The following is a 13106-nucleotide window of genomic DNA, read 5'->3' on the forward strand; positions in this document are numbered from 1 at the left end:
GGATCGGTTGCATGGGTAGAGGTAAGGGGGAGAATCCTAGAGGATGCACACACACTGTAGGCAAAGGCCAAGGGATCGGGCATCCGCACACAAGTGCACACCACCTTACACCACCTTAGCAGCAACCAGACTTCCTGGGATCAGTGAGAGCATCCAGGCCAGGGAAAACAAGGAGACCTTTCCATCAGAGGGAGCCGCCAAAGAAAGAGAGAACAGCTGCCAAGGTTTACCCATTTTTATTTTTTATAAAACAAGCTACAAATCGTTTCCCTCCCACCCTCCCTGCCTCACAAGGAAAACCACACAACACAGCCTGTGCACAAACGCGAGAGAGAAGGTGGCTGGGAAGTCTGCACTCCTACAAGGAGGTGTCTTCTCTGTGTGTGCACGCTTCCTCCAGCCAGCAAACGAGGCTGGGGTCTCCTGCAAGGTTCATCCAGCTCTAGCATGCTGTTTCCTGGTCGAGGTTGTAGGAGGGGGCTTCTTTTCCGCTTTACCACCTCAGGACAGGGCCACTGGCTCTCCCCAAGACTTTCTCCAATATAGCAAGAATTTTCTCTAGTCTGAGACCCCATCAGATCAAGTCCCAAGAAGCCCCACTCCCCCACTGGGGCAGTGCTGATGGGGCCAATGCCTTCCAGACCCAAAATGGAAAACCATTTGCCAAGACAGATGCATGTAGGGGATGGAATACAAAATGAGGCCATATTGCCAAGAGCAATCAGGTGAGGACACAAGTCCTGGGCTACGTGACCTCCCTCACTGTCATCACATTTGCCTGTGGGAAAAGGAGCCAAGTATCACTTGCAGTTCTGGCAGATGAAGCTTTGCATCTGCCCCAAGGGCTGGGTAGCCCACCTGGAATCCTGGTAACATTCTGGAAAGGTAGGCCTGGATTCCCATAACTGCTCCTTACTCCTGCCCTTCTGTACCGGGCAGAAGTTGAAGACCCAAGACTCGTTTGTTTGACTTCTGGAATTGACTGGAAGCTTGGAATTGGAATTGGAATTGGCCTGGAAGCTTGCGATGATCACGGAGGATGACGGTGGGAGGAGAGTGGAGGTCAAAACCCTGTGTGACCTCCACGGTGAGCTACGCTCGGGAGCCTCAACTGTGCACGTGTCGGAGGCTGGTGTTCTGCTGTCGGCAGGCTTTCTGTCCTTTTCCCTGGGTTTCTTAGGTATCAAACATACTACATAAAAGGCCCCACTGCACGTCCCTTTCTTCTTTGCCTCCCTCCTCATGCCCCACAGAGTAGGTACTAAACATGGAATGTTGAAACGGACCTAATGCAAATCTTTGGAGGATAACTTGCTCAGTGAATCACTAAGATACTAAGGTTCTGAATGACCCTGGGCTCCCCGGGGACCTGGATAGTAGGAATGCTTGGGCCATGTGAGAACCGGGGCCTGGGCTGACTATTCACGTCATCGGGGCTCCCTTCCTCTCCAGGGGCCATGCCCATCTCTCTTCAACTCAGCCTCCCTCCAGAAGGCCAAGGGCCTGGTGACTTGCCAAGTTTGATAGCTAATGTCACGAGGCAGTACACTCCTCCCGCCAGAAGAGAGCCAGGGGCATCTGCAAAGCAATCGCAGAGCTCCTGTCAATATGCACACAAGGGTCAGCCTCCATGGAATCTAGGTAGGGAGAAGATAGAGTCCTAGGTTCTAGAAACCTGGACTGGGAGTCCAGAGTACCCACAACCCACAGCCGGGCGAGGGAGGGGAAGGAGCCGACAGCGATACCAATGCCTGTACAAAAGAACTATACAATTTACATATATATTTATATACAGTATATAAATCTCTTTCCTCTCAGTCCCAACAACACCCCTCCCCCCAATAACCTAAAAGTTGTCAGTAGCAGATCCAAAAACTTACAATAAGAGAGAGAACACAGTCTTTCTTCCCTTTCCTCTTCCCACTTGGTATTAGATATTGGTTGTTTACAAATGAAACCAGAAAACACACAAATAAGAATTATTAAAAGTGCAAACATGGTGGGCACCACTTATGTTACACGGGATGTGGCTGGCCGCGGGCCGCGCTGAGGGTTAGTTAGGTGTCTGGTGGTCATCTTGCCTCCATGGACTCTCCACCGTCCTTTGCTTTTCTGCTCCTTAGACGAGGCGTCCTACTGGGAGGGGGAAGGAAAGTGCAAAAAAGAAGGAGAGATAAAAGCAAAAAGTTAGAGTTGGATGTCTGAGAAATCCAGCTGTGTCGATCCATTTCCACACAAGGGCAGCTCTTTCCAGCCGCTGTCAAAGACAGGCCGAGGGCGGCACAGGTCGCCTAGACTTGCAAATAAGCACGTTCTACCAGCCCATCCTTTGCCACTCCGAGGCAGCTCAAGTCACCTGGAATGGGTCTGGCACTCCAGAGACCTTGGCTTTGCCTGGGGAGCACAGGGTGGGCATGCTCTCTGCATGTATCGTACCACCCCCAGACGCCAGCCTTTCAGCCTGGGGCTCAGGAGGAAATGGCGCATGGATGTTGACAGGTGGGAACAGCAAAATCCTCTTAGCACGAACTCCATCTTTCTCTCATGAGTTCAGCAAAAATTTTGAAAATGAAGCCAAAGTCACTGGGTCAGTGGTTTTGCCTCCACTGTGCCACCAAGGCTTCCTCAGGGGACCCACAGAGCAAGTGCAGAGTTCAGAAAGGAGACCTCCTGAATGGGTTTGTGCCCGCCCATTTCCCCTGGGGAAGCTGTCAAAGCTACTTGAAACAAAAAGGAACATGACCCTGGAGGGCCTTGACCCTGAGAACTGGTAGCGCTTCCATACTGGGTCCTTGCCTGCTATAACCTCCAGTGAGGGATGAAGCTGGGAAAGAGCCAGGACTTGTGTGGCTGTACTTCCTGTTCTGCAGAAGCCTCTGGTCATGTTCTGCCTGGGTGAGCCCCATTGCTGGCCAGCACCTTGAAATAAAGCCACTTTTTCCCTAAGGCCAAGGCCCTGTGGGGCCCTCTTTGGGACCTCTTCAGCTATTAGCTGAGAAGGGTTTTTGTGTTAGTGAACATTTGTATAACCTTCTAGATCTTACTTTCCAAATCATGGAATGTCAGAGATGGAAGGAATCTTGGTCCTTTCACTTGGTGCATCTGGAGGCAAAAGCTCAGAGAGGCTGAGTGGTTTCTACAAGGTCCAAGGCCTGTTCCGCTCACATGCACTCCTTCCCACGGGGTGCCAAGCAGCTCTGGAGACAGGCTGTGCTGCTACTGCAGGACCCTCGCCTCCCAAAAGATAAGCAAGGAGCTGGGGAAGCCCACTAGGAGCTGAGCCATTCTGTGTGGCCTTAGACACATCTCAAAGGCCTCTGGATCTGCCCAGAGAATAGAATTAGGAGCATGGCTGTGCTGCTTCTGCTTGGTCTTCCTCAGATTTGCCCTGAGGGCTGAATGAACTCATAGGGAGAAAGTGTTTGGGGGAACTACAGCGCTACAGAATCTAAGCCCAGCTGTGGGTCATGTGACCCCATAGCTCGGTGTCCCAAACGTTCCTCAAGACCTGAGAAAGAGACCGAGCATGGGGTAAAGAGCACCCACTGTTCATTCTGGCCTATCCAGTTTTGTAGATGAGGACACAGACAGAAATATAGAGCGACAGGCCCAAGGCAGGCGGGTGGGAAGGGGCAGAGCCAGGCTGCCTGGCCTTAGATCCCATCCTTCCTCTGCTCCAACCAGCAGCTGCTCCTCTCAGGGGTGAACAGAAAGATCCACACAGACAGACAGGAGGCCCATAGCAGTCCTGCCACCGAGTGAGATTCAAGAAGCGCAATGTACAGTCAGGAATCCGCCACCCAATCCTCAGAGCAACTTTAAATGACAGTGATAAAATTATCCCCATTTCATAGTGATACAACCAAGACCTGGAGATGTCAAGTAACCTACCCACGATGGCACAGCTTTCATGCAAGAAAGCCAGTTCAGACCTGGGTCTCGGCCTCTGACACTGTGCTCTGGACCACCAGGCAGGACAGGGGAGAGTGGAAAGGCTGAGCCCAGGGGCAGGGGGCATCCTCAGAAAATGTAAAGGGAGAGTCGATGCTCCTGGAACATGCAGGCACTAGCTTCCATTCCACTTGCTCACAGGGTGGTGACAATAACCCTGATGAAAAGGCTTCATCCATTGGAAACGGCCAGCTAAGAAAGAGGCCCAGCCCTCACAATGCCTCACTTTTCAGTGAGAGCTCTGGTTGGTGGACAGAGCTGTGTTCATGTGACATTTCCAAAGGTCCCTCAGACCCAAAACTATACTCATCGCAAACTCCACGTCTGCTCCCCACCCCTCCTGTACCCCACCGAGCATGTAAGCCCCTTTTAGCCCACCAGAGGGCACCACATGACATCAGATGACCTGGGCAGGGGTGCAGTTCCTTGGGATGGCTTCGTACTATGGACCTAAGTGGCTTTTCTGCCACTGGCAATAGCAGAGGGATGGGAGGCTGGGTGTTGTGTCTTGGGCCCCTAGGTGGGCTCCTCTACTACTATTAATTTCTTTTGTGCATTCAGTAAGTACCAGGTACCAGGCTGTTCCTCACATGCATGAACTTGTTATATTCTCACACCAAATCCATAAGGAGGATACTCTTGTCTCCGTTTTGCACATGAGGAAACATGAGGCTTAGACAGTTTAGAGGACTTGCCAAAGATTACAGAGCTAGTTAAGTGGCAGAGCTGGGATTAAGAACCAGGTCCATGTGTTCAGACTAAAGTCCTCCATTCCTCTCCTAGGCCTAGAGTCATCCGTCCTCCGCTCTCCCTAGCGCCGCCACCTGTGAGGTGAGCAGAGCAGAAAGATCCGTTGAGCCAAGAATGACAGTGGCAATCCAAAGCACCCGATGGGCCGCTGTGGGCAAAACTGTGAAGATGACTTGAACTTAAAACCCATCCCTGCCTGAATCTGACCAGCACCCCCCTAAATATTGCATTCTGGTTCAGAGTCTTCCCTGACTGTTCCTTCAGGTGCTGTGAATCAATAGGGACTGAGAGATGTCAGTGCCTGGCATGCCTTCAGAGGGTCCCCTGAGCTCTGGGGACCCAAGATCACCACATTGGACCTTCTCTTGGCTTCTGTGTGCTGCATGGGCCAGAACTCCCAGCATGGGAAGGGGACCAAGAACAGATCAATCAATCTGCAAGTGCTCCTGGGTTGACCTGGGTACCACTAATGCTGGATGGGGTCTTTCCAGTACTGGACCTCTGCCTGTGCTCTACGAAATGAGCACAGATCCCAAAGATGTCTGAGCATGATACTGCCACAAGGAGCAACCCCCTCTCCATCCATTCACTCATTTGATAAGGATGCAATGAACTGCTACCAGGTGTCACATGCTAGAGATTAGGAATAGAGGACAGAGTCCATGGCCACAAGGAGGGAACCAGAAAAGTAAATTGTAACACAGTGTGATAAGTACTATTGGCAGAGGCAATAATCTTATGAAGAAGAATATTAACATTGACCTTTTATTCTGTGCTTTCGATGTCTCAGGCACTATGATAAATGCTCTCACTTTCTTTGGATTTAATTAGCTCAACAGCCCTAGGAGGTAGATACTATCATTATTTCCATTTTACAGATGCAGAAAGTGAAACAGAATGGTGGACTAATATGCATTGATAAAAGAACGAGTCTGTGGCAGAGGCAGGATGGAATCATGACTTTACATTGTGGCATGGAAAGCTGGAGGAGGTGGAAGCCAGACGGCCATCTTCATCGGGTAGATGTGCCCAGAGTGAGAAGGTCACTCACCCAGGCCACACGCCAGTCAACCTCAGAACCAGAGCCAGAGCCCAGCTGTGGAGGGGCAGGTCCCAAGACTGGGATCCTTGTGGTAACCCATGCAACTTTTGGGGTTTACACTGACAACTGAGGAACAAGGAGAAGTTCTTTTGTCTTCTTGTGCTAACTCTCCTTAAGTGATTCCAGCTTTCCCATTTCCGACAGGTCTGTAGCGCCCAGATCTGCATCTTCAGTGCAGACCCTCCCCCTGCCCTGTAGACCCACTCAGGCTTCAGATGCATTCAACAGGATATGTCGAGACCATATTCAGGGTCCTCCCCTTCCCTCTAACCCACCTTCTCTTCCTTCCATGTAGCCTATCTCAGTGAGCAGTCCCCCTGCATAGGTGCCCACACCAACTGCTGTCCTATGTCCACTCAATCACCAGCCCACCCACTTCTCTTCATTCCCCTGTGTTTTTCATAACTAGGCTCTCCATCACTTCTTGCCTGGACCATGCCACACATTCTTCTGGGTGACCCTGCCTTGCTTATCTCCAATCCATTTCCCACAATGCAGCCAGATTTTTTAAAGCAAAATTGCTTCTATAATTTCTCTGATTGAACCCTTTCAATAGTGTTGAGGTTTGGGTGTTAGGTACCCCCAAAAGTTCATGTCTGAGACGATGCAAGAAGGTTTAGAGGAGAAATGATTGGATTATGAGAGCCTTAACCCAATTGGTGAATTAATCCCCTGATGGGATTGACCAAGTGGTAACTGAGGTGGGTAGGGTATGGCTGGAGGAGGTGGGTCATTGGGGGCATGGATTTGAGTTATATATTTTATATCTGGTGAGTGGAGTCTCTCTCTCTCTCTCTCTCTTTCTCCCCCTCCCTCCCTCCCTCACTCACTCTGCTCTCTGATCATCATGTGAGCCACTTCCCTCCACCATATTCTTCCACCATGATGTTCAGCCTCACCTCGAGCCCTCAGGAATGGAGTTGGCCTTCTATGGACTGAGGCTTCTGAAACCATGAGTCTCCAAATAAATTTTTCCTCCTCTCAAGTTGTTCTTGTTAGGTATTTTAATCACAGCAGCAATGAAGCTGACTAAAACAAACGCCTTCCCACTGACCTTGTAAAGTCTTTCATGTGGATTAAAAGGCTCTCCAACCTTACCTCGCCTCTTGTCACCACTCCCTACAACTGATATGGTCTAGTGGACTGAGTTTCAGCAAATGAAATATGAGAAGTGATGCACAGGTCACTTCCAGGACTGTCCCATGAAATTACCTCACATGCACTGCTCCATGTTTACCATAGCTGATTGACTGGGATAGAGATGACCCCAAGGGTAACCTTGGAAGTCGCATGATGAGGATGGATACCAGAGTGATCCCAGAATCACTCAGCCTGGATCTCTTGAGTGACTACATGGAGTAATCTCCACTCTAGTTCATCTGCCTACCACACCCCAACACACACCCACACACACATATACACACACATCACATATCACAATTTGGAACCACGCTTCACAAGATAGACAGACACACACACACACACACACATTTTGGTACCATGCTTCTCAAGATAACATTTTCCAAGTGAGCAATGGCGGGTGGGCATGCCTACTTGTTACTGCAGCCTGGCCCATCCTAATACATTCTCAAAGTACTTACCACAGTATACATGAATACTTAATATCTGTCTCCTCAGTAGACTATGTAAGATTAGGGACCTTTTTAGTCAATTCCACCCATGTATCAAGCATCTAACATGAAACACAGGACACTCCCAGTAAACAGCTTTGTTAAATAAATGAATATCTAAAATCTTTAAAGCCCTTGGTCCCTGGGTTTGGCTATGGCGAGTACCAAAAGACCAGGAGCAAAGGGGAGAGCACTCACCTTCTTTGCTGACACCCAGGCAGCCCTTCAGCTCAGGCAGTGAGATAACCTTGTCCTTGTTCAGGTCACAGTAGTCAGTAAAACGCCGGGCACATTTCTTGGGTTTGGCTTTCTTCTTCACATAGCGCTTGAAGGGCTTCATCTCCCGCTTGTTAATGTCATTGCTGCTGTTGCTGTCCAGTTGGTTGAAGTACCAGTATACCACTCGCTCCTCCAGGGTATGGCTGGGGTCTGGTTCTGAGAATCTGGGCCATGGAGACACCCCCACCCCAGAGAACACCACTCAGGATCTTGCAGGAACATCAGCCCCACTGTAATTTTCTCCAAGAGAGCCAGATGACAGGGTGCTTGCTATGGTTTGAGTGTGCTTTGGCCCCACCAAAACTCATGCTGAAATTGATTACCAATGTAGCTGTGTTGGGGACAAAGGTGGGACCTTTAAAACCTGGAAGTGAGACCTTAAGAGCTCAAGCGACTGGATTAGATCTTGCAGGAATGATTAGTTCTCCTGAGGGGTGACTGTTATAAAGCATATGCCCCCATGCTCTCCTCTTTGCAAGGGCCTGCTTCCATTAAGCTTTCCCCCATAAGTTGAAGCCATATGATGCCCTCACTAGAAGCCCAGAAGATACTGGTACCATGTTCTTGAACTTCCAGAGCCATGAACCAAAATAAATGTTTCTTTATAAATTACCCAGTCTTGGGTATTTTTTTGTAGCAACAATAGAAAACAGACTAAGACAGTACTCATGCTGGGCTGCCAACAGGCAGGTAGCAGTGGCTCCTCCAAGCCAAAGATCTCTCAGAACTGCTCAGCTGAGGGCAGTATCAAGCCATCCTCTCCAACTGGAGTTTCCAGATTGGACAATTCTTTTCCTAGGGGTCCAGGTAATAAGGTCCCCTTAATACATGAACCCACCTTACCCTTTACTACAACTAGGATTTTCCTTCTATAAGATGGGTACTCAAGACAAATTGGCTGGATTGATTCACCTAAGTAAAATACAGCTAAGATATAAATTGTTCTCTTCCTGTTAGAAAAGATGCTCCTCTCACATAAATTTTCATGCTCTGATGTGTGTAACTATGGGAACTGGTCCTCTGAGTATCCACCCACACCCAGTGTCAGACCAGGTCTGAGAAGGCTTCCAAAGAGGGAGATGTAGCCCTAGCTTCAAGCTGCTCACTGTCCCCATGAGGCAGAGCCAAAACTATGAAAATAAGCCACAACAATTCAATGGCAAGTGTTGTGTTCCCATGGTCCATCAGAGCTGAGTACCAAGTACAACAGGAATTGAGACAAGGAGGCAACTGGTACAGACACAGAGACTCAAACAGGCATTTCACACAGTTGCTCGGGTGAGTCTCTGGTTGGTCTGGAGGTCTGAGGTGGGCCCAAAAGACTACATGCTAACTAGTACCTCCAGGTGATTTTGCTAAGGAACACTGGACAGGGTGACCAGGACACAACCTGGTATCCAAATGCACAGTTAATGACCACATCTTGCACAGTCCATATATCTCTAGTGACCGTGAAGTTATAAAGTCAGTGTCTATGTGTAACTGCATGCAATGGTCTACCCATCCATTTTGTTTATTTATTCATATCCTCATCTTTTCCCAAAAGGAGTCAGAGTGAAAACTAATATTTATAATTTTTAAAGCTAATGATGGATCTATTCCAGAGGGGCTAGCTGGAGTCTCTCACCAGAAGAACAGAGACACACCAGTACCCTGGATCCCGTTTCCAGAGCTTGACACTGAGTTAATGTGGGCTAAGTCCTGTGTTCAGATGCCTGAGCAACTTGCCCTTGGAAAGGGGAATAAGGCTGAAGTTGGGAGATCCCCGCGTTCAAAATACTTAGTGTAAGAAAAATGTTCAAGACACTTAATGATGCTCTCTCCTCTCTGGAGTTTGTCAGTTTTTCCAGAAGGGAAAGGACCATTTCTGATCACTGCCATGTGAATGAGTCAGCAAATCAAAATCACCCCTGCAACACATGCACACGCATACACAGAAACACATACCTACATACACACACATACACACAGACCCCTCCCAAGTGACCTCAAAATTCAAGAAAAATGAAGTTTCTTTGGGGAAAAGAGGCAGCTCATCATTCCTGGTAGATGCCCGTTCCTAATTCCTGGTCAGGTGGATTTCGTTCTTGGGAAGGTCCCCCGGGGCATCCTGGACTGATTACAAGAGGTCACAATTAACGGATCTGCCAGCAGGACCTCATCCTGACAAGCTTACCCCAGGGAGTACCTGAGGAAGGTGTGAGGAAGCCATGCAGAGCACCACCTCCCCTGACTCTTGGGGACTCTATCATGGAAACCAAATGCAGGAGGTCTTTGAAGCAGGTGTGAAATTCTTCAATGTAAAACTTGGATCTTTTTTTTTTTTTTTTTTTTTTTGCTGCCAATATTCTGGTGGTTTTACTCTTCCTCTGTGTACCTGCAACGTGTGCTCTCAAGATGGCCCCTGCAGTCTACACCAGGCGGGCAGGCAGAATATTCTCTGTGGAGGTGCTCGGGGTGCAGCATGGGAGCGCCATACCTCCCTTGGTCTTCCCCTAGAGCCAGGGAGGACGCAGCTGCAGCGTCCTGGGAGCCTGAGGAAGCCCTCTCAGCGGGAGGCAGTCAGGGACCTGCCCCCTTGGCCCTCCCGCCAGGGAGCCATGTGAGCCCCAAGGCAAAGGCAGCTCTTCCTTTAACCTTTAGGCTCGCATAGCGTAATGTCTACCCAGAGGCTGGAATAATAAAGCCTCAGTCGAGGAGCCGGGAAGGGATGAGGTCATCCCACCCAGAGGCCCTGCCAGGGGAGGCTCGCTCCCTCCAACACGTGTTCCTGGGCTCCTGCCTGTCCAGTTTTCACCAGCTCCATTGATAGAGCCCCCCCCCACACACACACACACCCCTTCCTCCAGGCTGTTCTGCAGCAAGAAGCAGGTCTTCTTCCCAAATGCAACCTCTAAGAGTTTCCTCCCATGCCAGAGTGATCACCTGGCCCTTCCTGCTTCCTGCCCTGTCCTCTTCTTAGAAGCACTATGGTCCTGCTTTCCTCTCTCCCATCAGGACCTCACACTGCTGAGCAGCCTTGACTTCCACTGCTGGCCTACACGACCCAGCCCTGCTGGGCACCCGGCTGTATGGCTAGGCTGAGATATTCAGGCACACTTCCCAGGACAGGCTCTCCTAGGCCTCACCAAACCATGACCCCATGACCTGGCCCATGGGGCCTGAGTGTCCTGTCTCCATGCCCTTCCTTCCCAGCTAGCATGAGGCTCTGCTTCTGAAGCCATCTGCCCTCCAGGTCGCCTCCTCAAGTAACACAGCCCTCAGTCTACCTGTGAGGCTAGGTGGCGTTAGGGTCATAATTAAGAACTCAACACCTCAGTCGGGTCAAAGTCCAAGTGCTTTATACCAAGAACTTCTTAGCTTTGGATCCATGAGGGGATCATGGGCTCACCTGAGAACCTAAACAAAGCTATATATATATATAGGCCTTGTTTCTGGAAAAACACCCATAAACAAAGAAGTCTGTCGACTTTAAGGATGCAGGGATTCCCTAAGGCCCATCCAAAGTCCACGGGCTCAAGTAAAGAACGCTTGATCTAGAGGAATGGAAATTCCAGCCATGTCTCCAGAGGAGTATGTAAGCATGACACTTCTGGAGGAAGATGGAGACAAAAGACAGTAGCTGGGAGGGGCTTGGGGGTCGCTTCCATATTTCTAACAAAACGAAATTTTAAAAAAGAAAAGTACTAAAGGCATCTGATTTAGAACTGTACATCAAGTTTCTGGTATGGTGATAGTCACAAACACGGTCGACAGCAGGTCATCTACCATTGTTTACACGAGCTCCCGCTCAGACTGAAATCTGTCAGGAGTCCTGCAATAGCCAAACCAGCAGGGAGCACATGCGAACAGACACCAGAGGCCTCTGCTAACCTAGCAGATTCTGAGATTTTTCCTGGACAAGTGCTGGATAAGGGTGGGGTGGGAAGATCTCCCTAGATTCTCCAGGATCTCTCAAGTCATTTTTGCTAGAGACCTTCCCATCACAGACTCCCCACCACTCACATCCTGACCTCAAAGCCATACCCCACTGACCCACCTAGTTTTTTCAATTTTCTGGAAGTATCCTTCTAAAACATCTGCAGCATGCACCCACGGCCTTAGACTAACACTGGCATTGGGTAAATAGAATGCCCAAGTTTCTTTGGATATAGTGTGGAAAATACACCTAAATGATACCAAATTTCAGATTTGAGAAGATCATGGTTCAGCGCAACACCAGCGTCCACAGCCCCCGGGCTGTTTTAGTGACACCTGCTTCCAGGGATGGGGAACTCCCTTAAGCCACGTCCCTCCGTGAACAGCCCCACAGAGCCGCCGCCCACTTTCAGGGGTGGCAGAAGCTGTACATCTCCTGCAGCACTTTCAGTTTTGTTTCTACAGCCTCAGCCCTGCCAGGCCTTGGCTGCAATGCACAGCTGGAGAGCCAGCCCATTTACCACAACCTGAGCTGGCCAAGATCTGGGCCCAGTTCTGCTGCCCTAAGCAATTTTCGAGAAGGTAAGGCAGAGCAGCCAGGGGGCCCAGGCCAAGCCAAGCAGACCAACTGAGCCCCATCTGGAGTTGGGTCCAGGCCCCACCAGCTGTGCGGGTGGGGCTGGGAAATGCCAAGTCAGCCACATTCCAGTCTCTTCCTTGCAGAAGCCATCAACAGGCAGCTGAAGTGGGCAGAGAGGATAAAGCCCAATAGAGGCCGTCTCTCCTTAGGGGGCCTCAGAAGGGCCAGCAGGCTCATGCAGCCTGTTCCTGCTCCTCTCCAGGTTGGCTGTGCCTAGGTGGGCCAGCAAGGGTGGGTTCCCACACTCTAAGAGACTATGCTGCCTGGGGTCTCAAAAGTCTTCCTTCAGGACTAATAAAGGCGCAAGGGTACCATGGGAGGGCTGCTTCAAGGAGCGAGCCCCACCTTCCAGAGTCTTGGTAGCTCGCTCAGCTATTCAGCAAGTGTTCATTGAGGATAGATGTCATCCAGTGATATCTGTGGGGGCCCCCTCCCGTGCACCAGCCACAGAAGTTTCCCCAGACTCCATTCTACTTGGTCTATTTTTAGGTGTGGGCGGCACTGCTTTTCACCACTGAATCAGGCTAGGAGGCCAGAAAAGCAAGCTGACACCTCCTCCCTCTCTCCCACTCCCTGTATCCACTGAGTCTTGAAATGTTCTCGATTTCATTGCAGAAGCTTTAGTTAGTCATGCCTTCCCCCCACAGTCCTGCCCTCATATCCCTCATGCTGACAATTGCTGTAACCTTCCTCTTTCTTATTCCCTCTAAATCCTGCTTGCAAAGCACCAGCAGGATGAGTGTTGGAAAATGCCCATCCATTCCCGTGGTTCCTGCGTGACTCACGTGGCCCAGCACCACTAGGGCTCTGCCCAACCCTGAAGCCTCATCTCCCA

General features: G+C 50.0%; 1 protein-coding gene across 3 annotated transcripts in view; it reads right to left on the bottom strand.

Moving 5' to 3' along the window:
- Positions 1-288: 288 nt before the first annotated feature.
- SMOC1 (SPARC related modular calcium binding 1) overlaps positions 289-13106 on the bottom strand; it is a 153385-nt gene continuing 140567 nt past the window's right edge. For 2 of the 3 annotated variants that reach the window (XM_079127110.1, XM_079127112.1), the window contains exons 11-12: positions 7633-7877; positions 289-2136 (exon numbers count right to left, since the gene is read on the bottom strand). In XM_079127110.1, coding sequence (XP_078983236.1) covers positions 2120-2136; positions 7633-7877 — 262 coding nt within the window. In that variant the 3' untranslated portion in view covers positions 289-2119. The remainder of the gene's footprint in view (positions 2137-7632; positions 7878-13106) is intronic. The other variant, XM_079127111.1, reaches the window with a different exon arrangement.

The sequence above is a fragment of the Sciurus vulgaris genome (assembly GCF_902686455.1).
Source record: "Sciurus vulgaris genome assembly, chromosome: 2".
Classification (NCBI taxonomy): Eukaryota; Metazoa; Chordata; class Mammalia; order Rodentia; family Sciuridae; genus Sciurus; species Sciurus vulgaris.